Source organism: Monodon monoceros, unplaced genomic scaffold (genome assembly GCF_005190385.1).
Source record: "Monodon monoceros isolate NGI ecotype Baffin Bay Population unplaced genomic scaffold, NGI_Narwhal_1 Super_Scaffold_1, whole genome shotgun sequence".
Taxonomy (NCBI): Eukaryota; Metazoa; Chordata; class Mammalia; order Artiodactyla; family Monodontidae; genus Monodon; species Monodon monoceros.
In genome coordinates this window covers 84,010,005-84,029,694 of record NW_021703765.1, presented here as the reverse complement: position 1 = coordinate 84,029,694, position 19,690 = coordinate 84,010,005, and the positions used below count along the sequence as shown (strand labels likewise).

General features: G+C 44.3%; 1 protein-coding gene across 1 annotated transcript in view; it reads right to left on the bottom strand.

Moving 5' to 3' along the window:
* The window catches only part of GLT1D1 (glycosyltransferase 1 domain containing 1), a 134,229-nt gene that overhangs the window by 73,290 nt on the left and 41,249 nt on the right, over positions 1-19,690 (bottom strand). The window contains exons 7-10 of the mRNA XM_029218438.1: positions 18,922-19,017; positions 18,249-18,298; positions 4,839-4,882; positions 3,317-3,437 (exon numbers count right to left, since the gene is read on the bottom strand). Coding sequence (XP_029074271.1) covers positions 3,317-3,437; positions 4,839-4,882; positions 18,249-18,298; positions 18,922-19,017 — 311 coding nt within the window. The remainder of the gene's footprint in view (positions 1-3,316; positions 3,438-4,838; positions 4,883-18,248; positions 18,299-18,921; positions 19,018-19,690) is intronic.

The following is a 19,690-nucleotide window of genomic DNA, read 5'->3' as shown; positions in this document are numbered from 1 at the left end:
TGTCGCTGGTGCACCGTCTTCAGCGGGGTTAACAGAGGTTTCCAGAGACACGGCCCCCAGTCTACACGCAGAAGAGCCTTTGGAAGCACGGCCGCCAGGGCTCCGCGTCAGCACAGCCAAGAGAGCTTTTGCAGGGCGCCGTTATGCATACCGATGGTTTTTTAAGCTTCAGAGGGAATTCTGATGCACACCCTAGGTTGAAACCTCTGGGGTCCAGATTTCCTTGCAGACAGGTCTGCGTGCATTTCAGTGGCCTTAACTGGGCATATGTCCAGCACCGTGATCACTGCTTGTCACGTGGGGATGCGGCTGGTCCGAGTGCCCCACTGATGTGCATGCACAGTGCGTTCGGATCTGACACCATGGAGTTTAGAGCGCTTCTTGACGGGGACGCCAATGGCATCTTGCGGACACACCTTTGACGCAAAGACCGTCTTGCAGATTGAAAAATACTTTGCCTGTCTGCACTCCCTCCACGCCAAACTAACTGCAAGTAGCAGCCTCCTAGTTGTGACAACTCCAAAAGCCCTCCCGTTTTAAAAGTGGGAAGGGCACAGGTCTGCCCTACACACTTTTGAAATTAGCCAAGGTCAAATGACACAGGGTCACAGTTATCCTTGAAAAGCCCTGAAATGAATCTTTCATCACTAGGTCCTGGGCCTGGAAGCTAAGAGCCCAAGAATTACCTTTTTACTGCTCTTTGCTTTAGAAGATGCCTTCCTCTCCTCTGGGCAGTGAAAACTTCGACCTGGAGGTTGGGTGTGTGTGTGTGTGTGTGTGCTCCAGGGCAGGGAGGACAGCCCAGTGAGGAAGTGTGGGATAAGCAAATAACTTTCTGGGACTTCCCCGGCAGTCCAGTGGTCAGGACTCCGCGCTTCCACTGCAGGGGGCCCAGATTCGATCCCTGGTCGGGGAACTAAGATCCCGCATGCCACACGGCCAAAACAAAACAAAAATTAATAATAATAATTTTTTGTGTTCTTCTAATTCTGTGTAGAGTTCAACTCCATCATAAGCCCAAACTTGAAACCACAGATCCGTTGCAGGGATGTCCACTCTACTGCCCAGGCGTCCAGCTAACGCTTGATTTTTGGAGTTTATCAGCAAAAGAAAAGAAGTGTGTCATAGCAAATGGATTTTTACATGCTTCCATGACAAAACAAAGTTAATTCTGAAAGGTCAAAGGATCCCTTCCTTCAAAAGTGATATGCACTTATTCTGTGATTAACCACTTTGGTTCTTTGAATTGATTCTAATGAAATCCACCCTCCACACGACTCCTCTAAAATCAGTTTCATTCAAAACCCTCAGCCCAAAGGTTATTTTGGAATTTTCAAAAGGAACACAGTATCCACATTTGAAGGCAGACAGAATTGCTAACAGCTGCCTTTCCTTTGAAGTAAATGAAATTTGACAGCAACTCATCTGCAGTGAACTGCTGTGTGCGCTGCTTAGAAAATCATTCCCGAATTCCACTTTACCTTTTCTTAAGAAGTTGGGGGAGAAAAAAAAAATGTGTATTTACATACAAAGGAGCGATCCGGCAATGGCTTGAGGACGTGGTACTGTAAGAACAGACATTTTTAAAGCTAACAGGGAGAGTGGCTCTAGTCCAAAGCTGATTCTAAACCACAACGGAGACTAATGCTAACCATTAGGCTTAGACTGAGGTATTCAAACATCTGGCTGAAGATGAACATGGTACCAATCCAAGCTCTGTGCTTTGAAAGCTTCTCAACACCGGAATTACAGGCGTCAGGATATACCACCCCCGCCCACAGTATTTTGTTTCTGGTCTTCTTTGTTTGCTTTTTTAAATGATGCCACATTCACAGAAAATATTACACATGGACATCAGTCATTTCTTAAATTTAGGGAGCATGATTTTTTTTCCTGCTTTAACTATTTACCAGGGTCTCTGAAACACTGAAATTCACAAAGTGTAACTTTGGCTGGTAAATTCAACTAGCATCCAAAGGAATAAATGGATGTTACAAATACTTAGGATAAAATAATAGCATCGCTCTAAGTAGACCCTGAAGTAAGAAACTAGCACCGTGAGAAAGGGGATGTGAGACGCGATTTAAAGACCTGGAGGGCCAATCACCAAACGTTTCTGTTTCTACAGCAAGTTTTATCATGCGCTAACCACAAGGACTTAACAAGGCATCTATTGTGTGAGAACTGAAGGAGACGCCATGCGAGGGATGGCTTGTGATTTAATGATATGAAGAAAATCCAGCACTGAATGCTGGTTATGACAGGAGGGACGGAGTCTCCTCTTTGCCAAGATCACTCTTGAAAAGGAACCCAGTGTGCTGTGAACCGACAGCAAAATAAGGGAAAGGAAAATCCTTTTGCATTAGAGGCACGCTGGGGATTACTCAGGTCATCAGCATGAAGCAGTTTAAGAGATCCTGGTAATACACCCCATCACATAAAACGCTCAGTGAGGAGAAGAGATTGCAAAGGGCTGTGAGGTTGGATTAAGTCCCTCTAACCCAGGAGCCGATACACTCAATCCAGAGGCTGCCAGGATCAAGTGCAGGGGCCTCAGCCTCTCCCTGCAAAACACAGATAACTCCAGCAACAGACTGCACGGTTGTGCTGGGCTGTGCACACTTAGCCCGAGTAGTGTAAGAGATTTTCAGAGCTGAACACCAGACAGATGAGGTCCACACTCACCCCCACCGCCTTGTGCACCTGCAACTACTCTTCTCCGTGTACGAAGCCCCACCCCCTGCCATGTGCACAAGCCCAACCCTTTCTTTCTTTTGTTCTTTGGCTGCGCCAGTGCCTGCGGGATCTTTGTTCCCCAACCAGGGATCGAACTCGTGCCCCCTGCAGTGGAAGCACAGAGTCTTAACCACCCACCGGACCGCCACGGAAATCCAAGCCCAACCCTTTCTTATCCCCTAAATTCTGGGATCATAGCACACACTGAAAAGAGGGAGGAGACATCAAGACAAAAGGAGGCTCCCTACAAAACACACCTTCACCCCACATCCTGTCCCGACCCATCATAGCCTCAGCCGCCTTCCCGTTGAAGCTAAGTGGCGAGTCAGAGAGGCGACGCTATCCTAGTTTTATTTCATTTTGTAGCTGGCAAGGAAAAATGGCAAGGAGAAAGAAAATAGTATTCTTAAGCCCCAGACAGAACTTAAAAACTACTTTAGAACTCCCGAGGAAATGCCGTTTCACTTTGTTAGCTTTGAGAAGCGCACAATTTTATTGACAAAGGCATCGCCTCCATAACTGAGAAAAGGGGTGATGGACAATTTCATATTTCCACTTTCAGTACCCATTAGATCATTACCTCCAGGATTGCGGCTGACATGCCTTCAGAGACAGAGCTATTCACCACCGCGAAGCAATTCTTCACGACCGCGTGGAGGTCTTCCCGAGCCATCTCCCGGATCAATCGTACGCCAGGGGTCCTGGAACGACACAGAGCAGAGAGAGAGCTTACGGCTGGGAATCTTACGGGGAGGGTCTGGGAGAAGGGGAGACGACGATTTTGGAGAAATCCCCTAGATCCACAGGGAAGCATTACTGCTAAAGGATTCAACACAGAAAACCATACTGGAGTGAGAATCTATTCTACATCCATCCCTGATAAGAGAGAGAGGAAGCCTGTTAACACACCCGCCGTCATTCTGAAGCCCTCTGACCAAGGAGACACGTGCTTCTCAGATACTGGACGTCAGAGATACAGCTCTTGCCATTTTTCTCTGAATGATTTAGAAAACAAACCTTTCCTAATAATGCAACCTTTCTTCAAATTCTTTTTTAAAGATACACAGAAAGAGAATCATAGATGTATCATAAACAGAGAGAAATAGTAAAATAGAGAAACTCAACCAATACCCAGGTTCCCAGCACTTTGTCACATAGGTTTTGTTTTGTTTTCTTTTTTTTTTCACCCAAAAATATGGACATTCTTCTCCATCCCCTACCCCTCTCCACCATTCTCAGGATTTTGAGGTTATCCTTTCACATAATTGGTTATACTTTCACATACATGCATTCTGTATCTATGAGCAACGTAAAGACAGCTGATTGCATATGGGGATGAAATCAGTTTCCCAGTCCCCTGGGGTGATGGTGTGGCCAGTGAGAGGAGCTGGAATCCTGGGGGTATGAGGAAATTCACATAAAAAGGGGCTGACCCAAATGGGAGGTAACCTTTCTGGCTCTTGCCCTTCCCCATCTCCCCACTTAAAATTCGGAATGTGATGCGTGAGTTCTACAGCCACTGTCACCTTAGGGATGGAAGCCACAGGTAGGGACCGCAGGACAGCAAGACAGGAGCTGAAGTCTTACTTGGTCCTGGACCAACGACCTCAGATTTTTTTTATGTGAGCAGTTAAGCGCCAGGGTGTGTAAGCCAGTGTTATCGGGTTACTGGCAGACAAATGCAATTGATAACAAAGACTCTGACAAACTGCCCTCTAAAGGGGTGACGGCAATTTTCACCGTCACCAGCAGATGTTTTAAGTCTTTTCAGTTCTGGCCAATGTGATCAGTGACAACTGTAACCTCAAAGTGGGTTTCCTGGGAATTTCCTGACCTACTGAGGCTGCACGTCTTCACACGTGTGTCCATGCTGCCACCCCTTAGGGAACTGCTGATGCTTCTAGGATATGAGCTTCCTGGCTTGTAAACGGGGAAAATCATAGCGCCTAGGATGGCACAGGATCACCCTAATCGCACAGGCGATTAAAGGAGGAATTATTAGTAAACTGCTGGGAACAGAGCCTGGGACACGGTGAGTGCTTGGGAACTGGGATCATATATCGGTCACTAGGTTTCCTCTCCTGCAAAACACCTATACTTACCTCTTTACTTTGGCTTTTACTTCCCTTGTGAACACTGGATCAACCTGAAAAGAGACAAAGATGGGTTTTAGGAAAAGCCGGAAGTGAATCTAAGTCTCAAGAGAATTGCAGATTATGGCAAGAGAGCCAAACCTAACAATTCAGAAAGGGAAAAAACAAATCAAATAGGAAATAATACCCCCGCGTCCAGCTACTACAAAGTAATAAAGGAAAGAGAAGGACTTGAGAGAAAGTTTAAAGAAATATACATAGAGAGTCGTCCCTCAGTCGTCCCACAGGGGGTTGGTGCCAGGACCCCTTCAGATACTGAAATCCACAGATGCTCAAGTCCCTTATATAAGATGGTGTAGTGCCTGCATATAACCTACGCACATCCTCCTGTATACTTTAAATCCCTCTAGATTACTTACAATACTAATATAATATAAATGCAATGGAATAGCTGCCAATGCACAGCAAATTCAAGTTTTGCTTTTTGGAACTTTCTGGAATTTTTTTTCTGAATATTTTCAATCCATGGTTGGTTGAATCCGCAAATGCAGAACCCACAGATACAGGGGGACAACTATATCCCTGTTTCCTGTCTGGTCTGTAAGATAAGAGCCTGGTGAAGCCCCAGGTACAAAAGCGCAAGAGCCGTCCACCCAACTCAAGGTCTTGAAACAGAAGTCATTTATAGTCAAGGGAAAATCGGACAACACAACGCTTCACTGGAAGGATTGTCTGGTTCATTACAGTGGTGGATTTTGTCATAAAATCTTTGAGGCAGAAGGAGTTGGAACCCTTGGTACATCTAAGACAAAGGATCTGACCACATTAAAATTTTATTTTTAACAGGGAGCCTTCCCAGATACACAATTTTAAAGCCAAGGGCACATCCATGAGCTGATACATGGGGAAAAAAATGTGGTCTGTCCATACAATGAAATATTATTCAGCCACAAAAAGGAATGAAGTACTGATTTATGCTACAATGTGGATGAACCTTGAAAACATGATGCTAAATGAAAGAAGCCAGACCCAAAAGGCCATAAATTGTGGCTCTCTTTAATGTGAAATGTCCAGAATAGACAATTCCATAGAGAAAGAAAGTAGGTTAGTAGTTGCTAGGGACTGGGGGGTGGGGAGAACGGGGAATGACTGCTAATGAGTATGGGATTTTTGAGGGGGCGATGAAAATGTTCCAGAATTAGATAGGAGTGATGGTAGCAACACTCTGTGACTATACTAAAAACCACTGGATTATATACTTTAAAATGGTGCATTTTATGGCATATGAATTATATTTCAAGTTTTAAAAAGCCAAGTCCAGGTCTTCCCTGGTGGCACAGTGGTTAAGAATCCGCCTGCCAATGCATGGGACACGGGTTCGATCCCTTGTCCGGGAAGATCCCACACGCCGCGGAGCAACTAAGCCCGTGCACCACAACTACTGAGCCTGTGCTCTAGAGCCCGAAGAACCTATGCTCCGCAACAAGAGAGGCCACCGCAACGAGAAGCCGGCGCACCGCAACGAAGAGTAGCCCCCGCTCACCGCAACTAGAGCAAAGCCCGCACGTAGCAACGAAGACACAACCCAGCCAAAACTAAAAAATAAATTAATTAATTAAAAAGCCAAGTCCAACTTTTTAATTAGTTACAATCTAATATGCTCGAGTCTGCATTTCACTCCTACTTCACATCTGGAGGAAATGTGTCCTTTGCGACAGGCACCGTGTTTTGTCCTATCGCATCCCTGGTGGTCAATATGTTTGTTGAACTAATGCAAAATTTAAGAGCAGTGTTTTCAAGCTGATCCGCTATACCAACATTTTTGACGCCATGTGTTTTTAAGCAAACTTGTATGTAGATATCCAGAGGCCAGAAAGAGAGGCGGTACAGGCTGAGAGGGGCTCTGGAGACAGATCACCTGGGTGAAATCCCCCCCAAAACCAGTCACTAGTCACATGGCCGTGCACACATTAATGGACGTCTCTGGGCCTTGGGTTCTTCATCTCATAATACGAGAAACACGTTCAGCGCTTACAGCGATTTCTGAGACATAGTAACTGCTATACAAGTAGTAGAAGAAAACAGAAAAGAAGAAGAATGGAATCTGCAGACTGCACCACTAACACAAAAATACGTACACATTAATCTCAAATGTGTACTTTCCCAGTGGCACTGCCACACTTCTCAGCAAGAGAAAGACACCTGGACACCGGAAGGTGATCATCGTACCCACGGAGGAGCACACCTTATTCCCAACCATCAGAGGCCACACTACAACACTCTTTGCGCACAATGAGCTCTTCTCAGGTCAATTTACTTACTGAGGTACCAGGAGGATCTTAAGGGATACTTTTCCGTCTGTCACAGCGTCCCCGTGAGCCTAGTTAGGACGGAGCTGCAGAATATATTCATCACACCTGGTTCATCCACCTGCAAACTCTTCAGTGAAACGATCCATAGACTGGTTGTGCCCTGCACCACCCCTCCCATGGTGTTGTTAACAATGAAAACAATTTTAAAGTAACTGACAAAATATTCTTAAATTTATGCACGTGTAAGACAAGTTTCTAAACGTGTCTTCAAAGACAGAGGCAGGGCTTCCCTGGTGGCGCAGTGGTTGAGAGTCCGCCTGCCGACGCAGGGGACGCGGGTTCGTGCCCCGGTCCGGGAAGATCCCACGTGCCGCGGAGCGGCTGGGCCCGTGAGCCATGGCCGCTGAGCCTGCGCATCCGGAGCCTGTGCTCCGCAACGGGAGAGGCCGCAACGGTGAGAGGCCCGCGTACCGCAAAAAAAAAAAAAAAAAAAAGATAGAGTCAGATGAGGGTGTGAGCACATTTTACGAATGCAGTGTCTGCCGGCTTGTCCTGTTACCGCTAAAGAGCTTAGAAGTGAAAGCAGATTCAATTTCTATTCTCATTCACACTTCACCGGTACGTACCAGGAATTACAATCCAAGTCAGTTTAATGAATATGATATCCCTAGAGAGTTTATCATACTAACTGAATAATTTTGTGTTTTCCAGAAACTTAAGTTCCATTTGGCAAGGAAATGCTGTGTGTGTGTGTGTTTGTAACCCCAAATCCTTCAAACTACTCATACGCCCGAGATGTATCCCAAGGAACCAGAAATGCAAAGCTCACTTACATCCCCGAGATCATAACATCACTTTGACGGCGAACACAGCAAATCTGGATGCCTAAAGAAACTGAAATTATTCCTAGACTTTTTTTATAGCTTAATTTATTTTAATAACAAACTTGCAGGAACAGTACAGAAGACACAAACCACTAAACACAGGTATGTAAAGCAACTCAGAAAAGTGTCGTGAATGGATGGAATCTACCGTACGATTAAAACGCTGCAAAGACCATTTAGTTGCCGTCAGCTGGAAATTTACTTGTTTTAAATATCATATGATATCGCTTTATATGGAATCTAAAAAAAGGATACAAACGAACTTATTTACAAAACAGAAATAGACTCACAGACCTAGAAAACAAAACTATGGTTACCAAAGGGGAAAGGGGGGGGGATAAATTAGGAGTCTGGTATTAATAGATACACATTACTATATATAAAATAGGTAAACAACAAGGTCCTACTTTATAGCTATACTCAATATCTTGTATAATATATACTATATAACTATACTCAATATCTTGTAATAATCTATAATGGAAAAGAATCTAAAAAAGAATAGAGATACATATATGTATATACGTATCACTGTGCTGTACACCTGAAACTAACACAACACTGCAAATCAACTATATTTCAATAAATATTTTTTAAAAAAGAAATTTACTTGCTTTAAGAAAATCCAAACGCTGGAATTATCCAGAATATTTTAACAGGTTTATTTATAATTTTTATAAAATTCAACTTCTGAAGCTTGTTTGCTGAAACATTATGACCTGAATTACTGTCTCTGCTTTTACATTAAAAATGCACATACAAAATGAAACTGGAAAAACTGCCAATCCCTGATTTCTGCCCCCTATTTTTCCACTCAGCAATCAAACACTTAGGTACCTTTGGCGTCCATCGGCGGGCAAAAAACCTAACGTTCAGAACTATCAAAGAAGAGAACTTCTTTTAAACAATGAAAGGTTTCCCATCTGAGTCATCTTAAGCATGTTCTCGGTGTAAACAGCATGCTGGCTGGGTGTCCCTTGGCCTAACTATTACACATTGGGCATGGATCGCACACAGGCTGGTGTCTTCCAAAAAGACAACCAGACGGGCTTTGCTGGCCTCTCTCAAAGCACAGATAGCTGCACTCTGAAAGTGCAGATCTGTTTGGAAGTTCTGAGCAATTTCTCGCACCAGACACGGGAAGGAACGCCTGCCAATCAGAAGTTCAGTGGACGTGATAACGTCTTTTTTCCGCGAGCTGCTACAGTCCTGTAACGATGAGTTTCTTCACCTCTCCAGTACAGGGCGCACTCTTTTTATTTTATTTTATTGAAGCATAGTTGATTTACAATGTTGTGTTAATTTCTGCTGTATAGCAAAGTGATCCAGTTATATATATATATATATATATGTATGTATATATATATGTAACCCTCATATTCTTGATACTGAACATAGTTCCCTGTGCTCTACAGTAGGACCCTGTTGTTTATCCATTCTGTATGTAATAGTTTGCATCTGCTAACCCCACACTCCCACTCCGTCCCTCCTCCACCCCCCAACTCCCTCCCCGCCCCCGCCCCGCCCCAGCAACCACAAATCTGTTCTCTGTGTCTGAGTTTATTTGTTTTGAAAATAAGTTCATTTGGGTCATACTTTAATTCCACACATAAGGGATATCATATGGTATTTGTCTTTGTCTGACTTACTTCACTTAGTATGATAAGCTCTAGTTGCATCCATGTAGCTGCAAATGGCATTATTTCATTCTTTTTTATGGCTGAGTAATACTCCATTGTATATATTTACCACATCTTCTTTATCCATTCATCTGTCGATGGACACGTAGGTTGCTTCCATGGCTTGGCTATTGTGAATAGTGCTGCTGTGAACATAAGGGTGCATGTACCTTTTAGGACTATAGTTTTTTCCAGATATATGCCCAGGAGTGGGATTGCTGGATCATGTGGTAGCTCTATTTTTAGCTTTTTAAGAAACCTCCATACTGTTCTCCGTAGTGGCTGCACCAGCTTACATTCACACCAACTGTGTAGGAGGGTTCCCTTTTCTCCACACCTTCTCCAGCATTATGACTTGTAGACTTTTTGATGATGGCCATTCTGACCAGTGTGAGGTGGTACCTCATTGTAGTTTTGATTTGCATTTCTCTAATAGTTAGCGACGTTGAGCACCTTTTCATGTACCTGTTGGCCACCTGTATGCCTTCTTTGGAGAAATGTCTCTTTAGGTCTTCAGGGAGAACTCTCGCAAGAGGCTTTTGTAGTCAGTTGCTTCCTGGGGGCTTCACCCTCCGTGGACTTGCAGGCAGTCATTTTTGCAGGAGCCACTGAACAGAGACCTCCTTACTCAGCCCCCTTGTCCTTAGGCTGGAGCTCTGCAAGCTAGGGGCAACAGTGGGGTTACAGAGGGACACAAGGAACTACAAACACAATGCTATTGCTAGAAAGATCTTTAAAGAATAAACTCAAAGCCACGCATGATCTATTGCTTACTGTTGCTGTTAACAGTCAGCGCTCACTCGCTGCTTACTCTGGGCCTAAGCTATTCCAAGTCCTATGTGTGCATTACTTCTTGCCAACAATCCTGCAATCATCATCCCCACTTTAGGAGGGAGGACAGTGGAGCTGGTGTAACTTAGCCAGGATCACACAGCTAGGAAGGTGCTGGGCCAGGAGTCAAACTCAGGCAGTCTGACTCTGGAGATGGCACTCTTACCCAAGTTCCATGGCCCCTCTGGTTTCTACTCAAAGGATTTTTATCATATAGTTTATACAAAGCCCATGTGGGTTATGGAACCCCTACCTACTTACTTATGTCACAGGGAAGAACAAATCTGACTCCATATTGGATCTGTTTCTTTTACTTTAACCTTTGTATTCTATTGCTTTTGCTACAAGTTAAGAATGTTGCCTGCAGCCTGAAATATACAAGAGCCCATTCTTAAAGCTATAACACTTTTCCATTCATACGGAGATAAAAAGCTGCAGAACAGAGAATAACATTTGTCTTGTTGGAAGTTTACAGGAACAGTGTGATCTGACTTTCAGGAACAGCTGCAAGAACAAAGGATTCCAAGAAGTCTGTGACAACCAACCACACCCCCTCCACTTTTAGTATAAAAGAAGCCTGAATTCTAACTCAGGGAAGACGGTTCTTTGGGACACTAGTCCACCATCTTTCCGGTCTGCTGGCTTTCCAAATAAAGCTGCTGTTCCTTGCCCCAGCTACTCGTTTCCTGACTTACTGGCCTGTCGTGCGGTGGGCAATATGAGCACGGACTCCGTAACATTTACTCTCCACTCCTCACCTCTCTCCTAACTGCATGTCTTCCTCTCCACCAGGAATGCCACCCTCTGTCCCTAAAACCCATTCATCCCCCAAGGCACAGACAAATGTCAACTTTCGGAGAAACTTTGCCCAGTTATCCAAACCAGAAGTAACATCTCCTCCCAAACTTTTCTACCCCCTCCCACCAAAAGTGGGCCTACTTTTTGGGGTACTTGTCCATCTCTTCTCCTTAGACATGTTCATTTTCCTCCCAACGTCATGCTAGTTCTATACTGGCTCTACCTTTCCATTTCGCACTTCTGATCCTTTTCCTTCAAATTATCCTAAACCATTGAATTGCATTATAACCCTAACATCCCATCATGAAAGATAAACAGTGCAATGAAAGACTTCTTTTGGCAATACATGTTAATTCTGACATGCATGTTTTACTTATGATAAATTTTAGTTAGAAATTCTTGTTTTTAATTTTTAAAAATAAATTTATTTTATTTATTTTTGGCTGCGTTGGGTCTTCGTTGCTGTGCACAGGCTTTCTCTAGTTGTGGTGAGCGGGGGCTGCTCTTTGTTGTGGTGCGCGGGCTTCTCATTGCGGTGGCTTCTCTTGTTGCAGAGCACGGGCTCTAGGCACATGGGCTTCAGTAGTTGTGGCTCGCAGGCTTGGTAGTTGTGTTTCACGGGCTTAGCTGCTCCGCGGCATGTGGGATCTTCCTGGACCAGGGCTTGAACCCGTGTCCCCTGCATTGGCAGGCAGATTATTAACCACTGCGTCACCAGGAAAGCCCCACTGTTTTTAATTTTTTTTAACACTTTTCTGTTCTCATGATTAACTATTTAGGCGAAAAGAATTCATGAAGGGAAAAAAAATTTTTTACAAGACAGCTGAAATACCTAACCCTTTAACTACAATTTTGAAGGTATAACATCAAGTTTCAAGTTGAAAGTACAAACTGCATTAAACTTTTCTGGGTTTGTCTTCCACATCAGTTCATTTTCAAATCTCTTAGTGAAGCCAAGGGGAACAAAACACAAGGCAAAGAAAAAAGAAGGGTAGATATTTTTATTTAATGAAAGCACATGTTATGAAATTTTAAAAAGTGAAAGCACTGCAAGCAGCAGAGAAGATTCTCATTTCCTCCTTCTAAGCTTATTTACTTTCTAGCAAAATATATTGTCTCAACTCCCAGGCTTGAGGAAAATCATCTTTGATATACGAAGTTATGGTGGAAAGTCATTAAGCTGTCATGCTCGAGCCGAATGTTCCTACCACAATGCTTATCAAAGAGTATCAGAAAATGCACCCACTCCGGGCCCCCCCCCACTGCGAGCAGAAACCACATGCTTTGCCGAGATGGTTGTACCAAGAGATCAAAGAAGCTTTAATAGAAAACCAATGCCTTAAACCATTCTGCAGCTAAAACAGAATTCTAGCATGTCAACACAGAAAGGAAACATCAGCACAGAAAGTTCTTTCATTTAATGCCCGTACAATGCTGCCTACGAACCAGGCGCTGGGCCAAGTATGCACTCATTTTGGCCTCTCAAGAAACGATGAGGCAGGTTACGTTTTCTTAGTCACACCCACTTTACAGATGGGGAAAACTGAGGCCCAGAGCAGTGAAGTGCACCCAGCTAGCACACAACCGCTCTACTACACAGCCATGCAAGACTACACTTTGCCTGACACAGATGATGCAATCTTGGTCCAAAGGTGTTAACTAACTTGCCAGCAGTAAACACTAATGAAGGATTAGATAGATTTCACAGGGGACTGAGATTCCGCTTTTTGAAATGTTCTTGCTAAGAATGACCACAGAAGGAAACATATGTATCATATCTAAAATACAAAGCACACACAAGAACATTTACTCTCCTGTTTTATAAATTGTTGGCAGAAAGGTGATGCCACTCAAAAAGCAAAGCAATACTATTCCAGAGGAGTGTGATAAATGCCTTCTGAGCCCGGCCATTGCACATGGCAGGAACAAATGTGAATGCGGTATGCAGTCCAGGCCCTGGGCTCCCCTGTCCTGGCAGACACACCTCTAGCCTGCACTGACTCTGTTAATATGTCTTGAAAAAGAGCTCTGACCTATGAAAGTATTCAGTTCTTGTTTGAGCACTCATAAAAACAAACAGGTAATCCGCATATGCCATGCTCATCCATCTATTTGGCATCCATTTCACCTCTTCCGCTTCGTCTGGGTGTCTTCCTCACCTCCTCCCACCGCATGTGGTCTGGTGGAAGTGGGATCGGGTGCCCGTTCCTCTCCTTACAGAATGGCGGATGTAACCCACACTGGACCGTGGACCTTGAAGGGAAAGATCCAGAGACTAAGCAACGGATGCAGCCAAACCTGGTCTTCAGCCTCCGCAGCAATTCTCTTAGTAGCCCTTGTCACCTCCTAATAAACTCCCTCGGGCTGAAGCTGGGCTGATGCGGCATCCAAGGGGGCACTGGCTGAGCTGCGTAGCCAGGTCTTCACTGGGGTCTCAGATCTGACCAGGCTCCACGCAGAGACGTGGACAGAGAGAGAGGGAATCACTGCTGCATGCACTGCAATTATTCCCTAATAATAGGCCCTAATAATAGGTTAGTTAATAACAATTAACTAACAGAGTCAATGCAATTTTGTACTAAGAGACCCTGCACATGACCTGGAAAGGCTACAGTCCTCCAAAAGTGTGTAATTTAGACTTAAAGAGTTTATTCAATCACTGAGCTTAGCAGTTAACAAAGAAAAAGATGAATGGAAGAAGAGTGTACTCACAGTAGATGTCAAAAATAATTGTAACACTCAGGGTGTTTGATCTGCTCTAAGAGATAATGGTTACAAGATGAATCTTAATGTGTCACAAGATTTGTCCTCTGACCCACTTCTCAAATCTATTTCCAAAAGATCAGCATATTAACCCATAACATTGTAGCAAATATTCAATGTCAAATGTAAAATCCTTTTAGTCTCCTCCTACATCTGAATTCAAAAGTGATGTTGGGGACTTCCCTGGTGGCGCAGTGGTTGAGAGTCCACCTGCCAATGCAGGCGACACGGGTTCGAGCCCTGGTCTGGGAAGATCCCCCATGCCGCGGGGCAACTAGGCCTGTGCGCCACAACTACTGAGCCTGCGCGTCTGGAGCCTGTGCCCCGCAACGAGAGAGAGGCCCGTGCACCGCGATGAAGAGTGGCCCCCGCTCGCCGCAACTAGAGAAAGCCCTCGCACAGAAACGAAGACCCAACACAGCAAAAAAAATAAAGAAGCTTTCATTAAAAAAAAAATAGAAAAAGTGATGTTAAATTGAATTCTTGACGCTGAAAACTGATAGATGCTTGGAAATCTTATAATGATAGTGGGGAAGAGCTTGGGTCAGGAGAAGCACATCTGAGCCAGCCCAAGATTTGGGGAGGGAATCTTTCACTGAGGAAGCAGCCAATGCACTGGCTTTCAAGAGGGAATATGTGTAGTGGATGGAGAGAAACACACACACACACACACACACACACACACACACACCATCAAGCATGGCCCAAGTCAGTGTTGTCCAAACTTCAGATCAGGGAGCACATCATGAAATCAATTTTGGAATAAAAATAACCTTTCTTTTAATGACATGGAATAGCAAAGCAGAGACATAGAACAGGTTTTTTAAAATAACAGAGTGTGTGAAATACATGAATAAGAGTATTGTTTAATAAAGCTTGTTTCTGGTGTGTGTGTGTGTGTGTGTGTGTGTGTGTGCGCTTTACTGGGCAAATCTCAGTAAAGCTCTGGGCTGAGCGTGCCTGCCTGCACAGTGCCAGGTGCTTACGGCTGGTTTTGCTAAGCAGCAAGTTTGCAACCCAAGGATGCCTTTCCCCGTTTCCTTGAGGGCTTTTAATTATAGAGAGTGGAGTGCCTTGTGGAAGAAGTGCTTGTGAACTGTTACTAATTCATGGCAATGAACTTAAGGGCTAGCAGCTCTCAGATCATAACTCTTCACCACCCTTCACTCAACAGCTCCCTGTCATGGCTCCTCTTCCTCTCGCTCATTCCCTGTTGCTCTGTGTTCCCGCTCCACCCAAGCAAACCAGCTCGGTGGCTGAAGATGCAGCCTCAGAACGGGCGCGTGGGGGCCTTGGGGGGGCCATTCTACAAGACTAGACCCAGGCCCGCATTTGCCCAGTGAGCATCCTGTCCTCACGTATATCAGAGATTTATTAGACTAGTTTGGAAAAAGAGAGGAGGGGCCCCTGGAATTGCGGAAGCACTTAAGCTTCCCAAGACATGTCTTTCCACGGTCCCTGCAAATCTGCTTTGCCCCGCCCAGCTCACGTCACCCTCTGCTCCCTGATCCTTAATAGGCAAAGTCGTGACAGCCTTTGCTCAAAACCACTTAGGACTGCCTCCCTCTGGAAGTTACAAAAGAGAAAATACAGAGATGCATTTTGTAGGGCCAACAAGGCAAACAGAGAGAGAGAGAGAGAGAGAGACAGTGTGTGTGTGTGTGTGTGTGTGTGTGTGTGCACACGCATGAACAAGCATAAGTACATTTGTCTAATTAGTTCCCAGTAGTTAAAAATAAGACATTTCACACACACGGGCATTTTTTCAAAAGAGAGGAAGAAAAAGGCCTCTGGATCGTGGCTTCTCTTGCAAGGCTGACAAGGGAGCCTGCATCTTGGAATGCAAACCGTGCTGTGGCTGAATCGTGCCCCGCCCACCATTCATTCCACGGTTGGCCACAGTCTCCACCCTCCCCTACCGCCTCCCAACCTGCAGCCTGAGGGACAAGTTTCCCTGCAGTGAAATTAGGAGGAAAGAGACACATTTTTTACACTCACTGCTCTTTTAAAATTAGGCAAACTAAAGTTAGAGGGAAAGTTGTATGTTCCCAAAACAAGTGGCAGAATAAATACCTTTGTCCTGAGAAGGGAAAAGCCTTCCTAATTGTTTAATGTAAAAAACAATACAACAGTGTTTCTTCTAAAGGACTATGACTTAGGAAGCCTGTATGAAACAAATGGCATCCCTCACCTGTAGGCAACTGAGTTGAAGATGAAGACGCTTAATAAACACAGGAAAGCACCACGTGTCCTGGTCACTCCCCCTTCTCTGACCTCCGTATCAGCTCAAATGCTGCCTTGGTCTCTATGTCGCTGGAAATGGGTTTCTGGTACATATTTAGTGCTAAACTAGTGCTTCGAAGTTTGCCACCTCCCTCTAGGTTTCCTTAAAAGGAAACACGACAGAAAAAGTCAAACAGAGAAATCAGATCAACATTAGCCCGATGTTCGCGAACGTTTTTCTCCACCAAGCGTTGCTCTTTTGGTATTTCTTCCACTGGGCACACTGATCGATTCTGGATAAAAACTGTTTCCCAGACTTTGGCTATTCGCGTACTGTCACAATTTGTCACATCTGTGCCCCAGCTGTACTATTGCTTATTTACTACTTTTTGTGACATCAGTTCATTTTTAAAGGAAATTTTCAGGCGTTGGAGAGCCATTGTCACACACCATAAGCAGAACAAAACCATAAAAGTAAAAACAATGGAAAAGAAAGCCACATTACTAAATTCTTTCAGGATAACTGTTGTTGCCATGGCTCTAACCTCAGGCCTTCTCTCTTGGTTAGCAAGGAATTTAGCATCAAACTGAAACTTTTTCAGTCAATCATGCTCTTCGAACAGCAGGATGGAAAGATAATTAAAATAATAATAATAGTAACAACTTTGCCACTATGGGACCTAACATTCATTATTCAACATGCATTCATTAGTGCACTAGGGGTTATCTTGTTAACCATCAAAAGGCTGGCCCTGAGTGTGTGACGGATGTGGGTATGTGCGTGCAGGCCTGGGTATGTGCGTGCCTGTGTGTGTGAGTGTCTGTTATACCAACAGAGAACATGGATGATGGGGTGATTCATCTTCCACGTGACAACCAATGTGGCTACACAGATTCTAGCCCTTGATATGTTTTTAGGCTAGGGGGCCTTTTTCGAGGTAAATGTAGTATTTCCAAAGGTCTCTAGTATTCTAAAGAAAAGCTTGCCACCCCCTGCATGCTCGGTGGGTCCCTAGGGAACTAGGAAACCATGAGAGGAGGAAATACAGAACAAAACAGGGAGGTCATGCAGGCATTTAACGTGCACAGACTTGGCCATCCGGCTGGGCAAAAGGGAAAGGAAGCGTGAGTCGTCCTAGGGCGCAGGGGATGCACTGTGCAGCCCTGGCACAGAAGCCCCACGAAGAGAAGAAAAGGCCTTGCTACTGCAGTGTTACAACCCACCTGGCGGGAGGCGTACTTTATTTTCCAAACTGCTTGGAGCAAATCAGCGTTCACTTTTATGAGATGACCAGTGTGTCACCACCCAGATTCTCTGCGTCCTGAGCGCTTAGAATTGACTCTGGAACAGAGCACATGCTTGCTCCGGATCTGCTAGAGGGGAGAGGGGATATCCCGAGTCCCGGGGAGAGAGAGGCAGCACCTCCAAGCCCTGCCACTGGTCTCTGTTCCCTGGACAACAGCCACTGACAGGCAAGGACACGCCCCAGTGCAGACTGTATTTCTTGTGCTTTTCCACCCCACTCGGCTCCTGAATGCAAGTCAATGGCTTAATCCGGTGCTCGGGTGAAGGAACAGCTCTGTGTTTGTCAGGTGAGCACTTCCAGGAAGTTTCAAAGACGATCTGGACCACATGGAACGTTTGCCTTATCCACCGACTTACATGGACTTTCTTCATATGACTCCTCTGTATTCCCGTAAGAATTTCTTACCCTTTGTAGCAATAAGTTAATTGTGAAGACTTATAAAGCCTCATAATCTTTAACCTTGGTCTGCTGTTCATTGTTAAAAAGGCAAACAGACTTTATTTACTTAAGAAAGCAAGAAACTTTGGGTTAGAAAAGTAACAGAAACTAATTTTAGAAAATACATAAGAAGAATAAAGAGGAAAACAGAGACGAGATCAATGCTTATGGCAGATCAACTTACTTCAGGGCCAACGATAACCATATAAACGCTGGGCTCCTCTTGATGCCATTCTTGGGGAGAAAAAAAGAAAAAAAAAGACTTTTAAAATGGTTTTAAGTCACAGCTGAAAACATAAATCAGTTTAATATTAATTACACTACAATATAAATTATTTCATATCATTTTGCTTTCATTCATATTAGTCAACTTATAATTATTTTATATGTAAGTATGTGACATTTTATGGTTTTAAGGAAAATATTTTTTTCTAGCACGTTGCACATTATTCAGAGATCTAATTTATTAGGTAATTAGGACGGATACGCCATCACAATTCAATATGGATTTTAGAATATACTTTAGAGTCTACAGGTTAACTTAAGCAATGCAACAAAACTCCAAATGTATCATACAAATTGGCATGTGTAAAATATTGCCAGATAAAATTATTTTAGACTCATCATTATTGGCTATGTTTTATGATTTCCTCAGAAGCTGAGGGCAAGGAAAGTAGGAAACAACTGAAATGACTACACAGCGAGGTTATTTTTCTGGTTGTTTCCAAAGTAACAATCTAGAAACAGTTCTGCTGATGGGAAAAAAAATGAGAAAACTCAAAGTCCTAAGGAGAGACATGTGAAGACAGGGACCCCAGTGGAATTCCACAGGCAAAGGGTCTCCTGAGAACACATACCCGAGAATGCATCCACCAAATAGAGAGGGTCTTTCACTTGTCGGAGTCCACAGATCAGGAGAAACACGTGCAGATTGTCAGCACTCTGGTTAATCTCTGCAACAGAAGAGTTCAGGGTATTTTCAACGAAGAGGACTTGAATCGATGACCCGGTGACAATGTCCCCGCAGACACAGCTCAGAGGCTGCTGGGTTCTGACCTCTCAGGCAGCTGCTCCCACGCCTAAATTTTATCTTCATTTCACTGCATGAACTAACCGTTCCTCCTGGTGAATCAACCTGAGCTGAACTTGGCCTAATAAATAAAGTAAGGGTACTTTTGCTGCAGTGCAGAAGGATGAGGCGATAAGAACTGACTCAGTTATTACTGAAATGTCAGCCACAGGTCCTAGAAAATATTTCCATGCAATTCCAGTTAGGAAGAATCTTTTCTTTATGAAACTAGAAAGACGGTTTATATAGGAATGTCCTCTTGAGTTCGTGTATGTCTATATATAGGGACACACGCGTAATGTATACGTGCCCACAGATATATGAAATAAGAGGTTTAGGTTTGCTACATTGAAAGTTGTCGTGTAAGGCGAGTTGCAGGTGACCACACTCTTTGTGGTCCCTCCCAGCAAGAGGTGGAACCCATTTCCCCACCCCTAGACGCTGGGCTGACCTGGTGACTGGTATCAATAACAGAGCGGGAGTGACTTCTAAGCCTTGGCCGTGGGGAGCCTGGTGTGCAGCGTCCCCACCCACTGGGATGCTGCTGCCTTACAGTC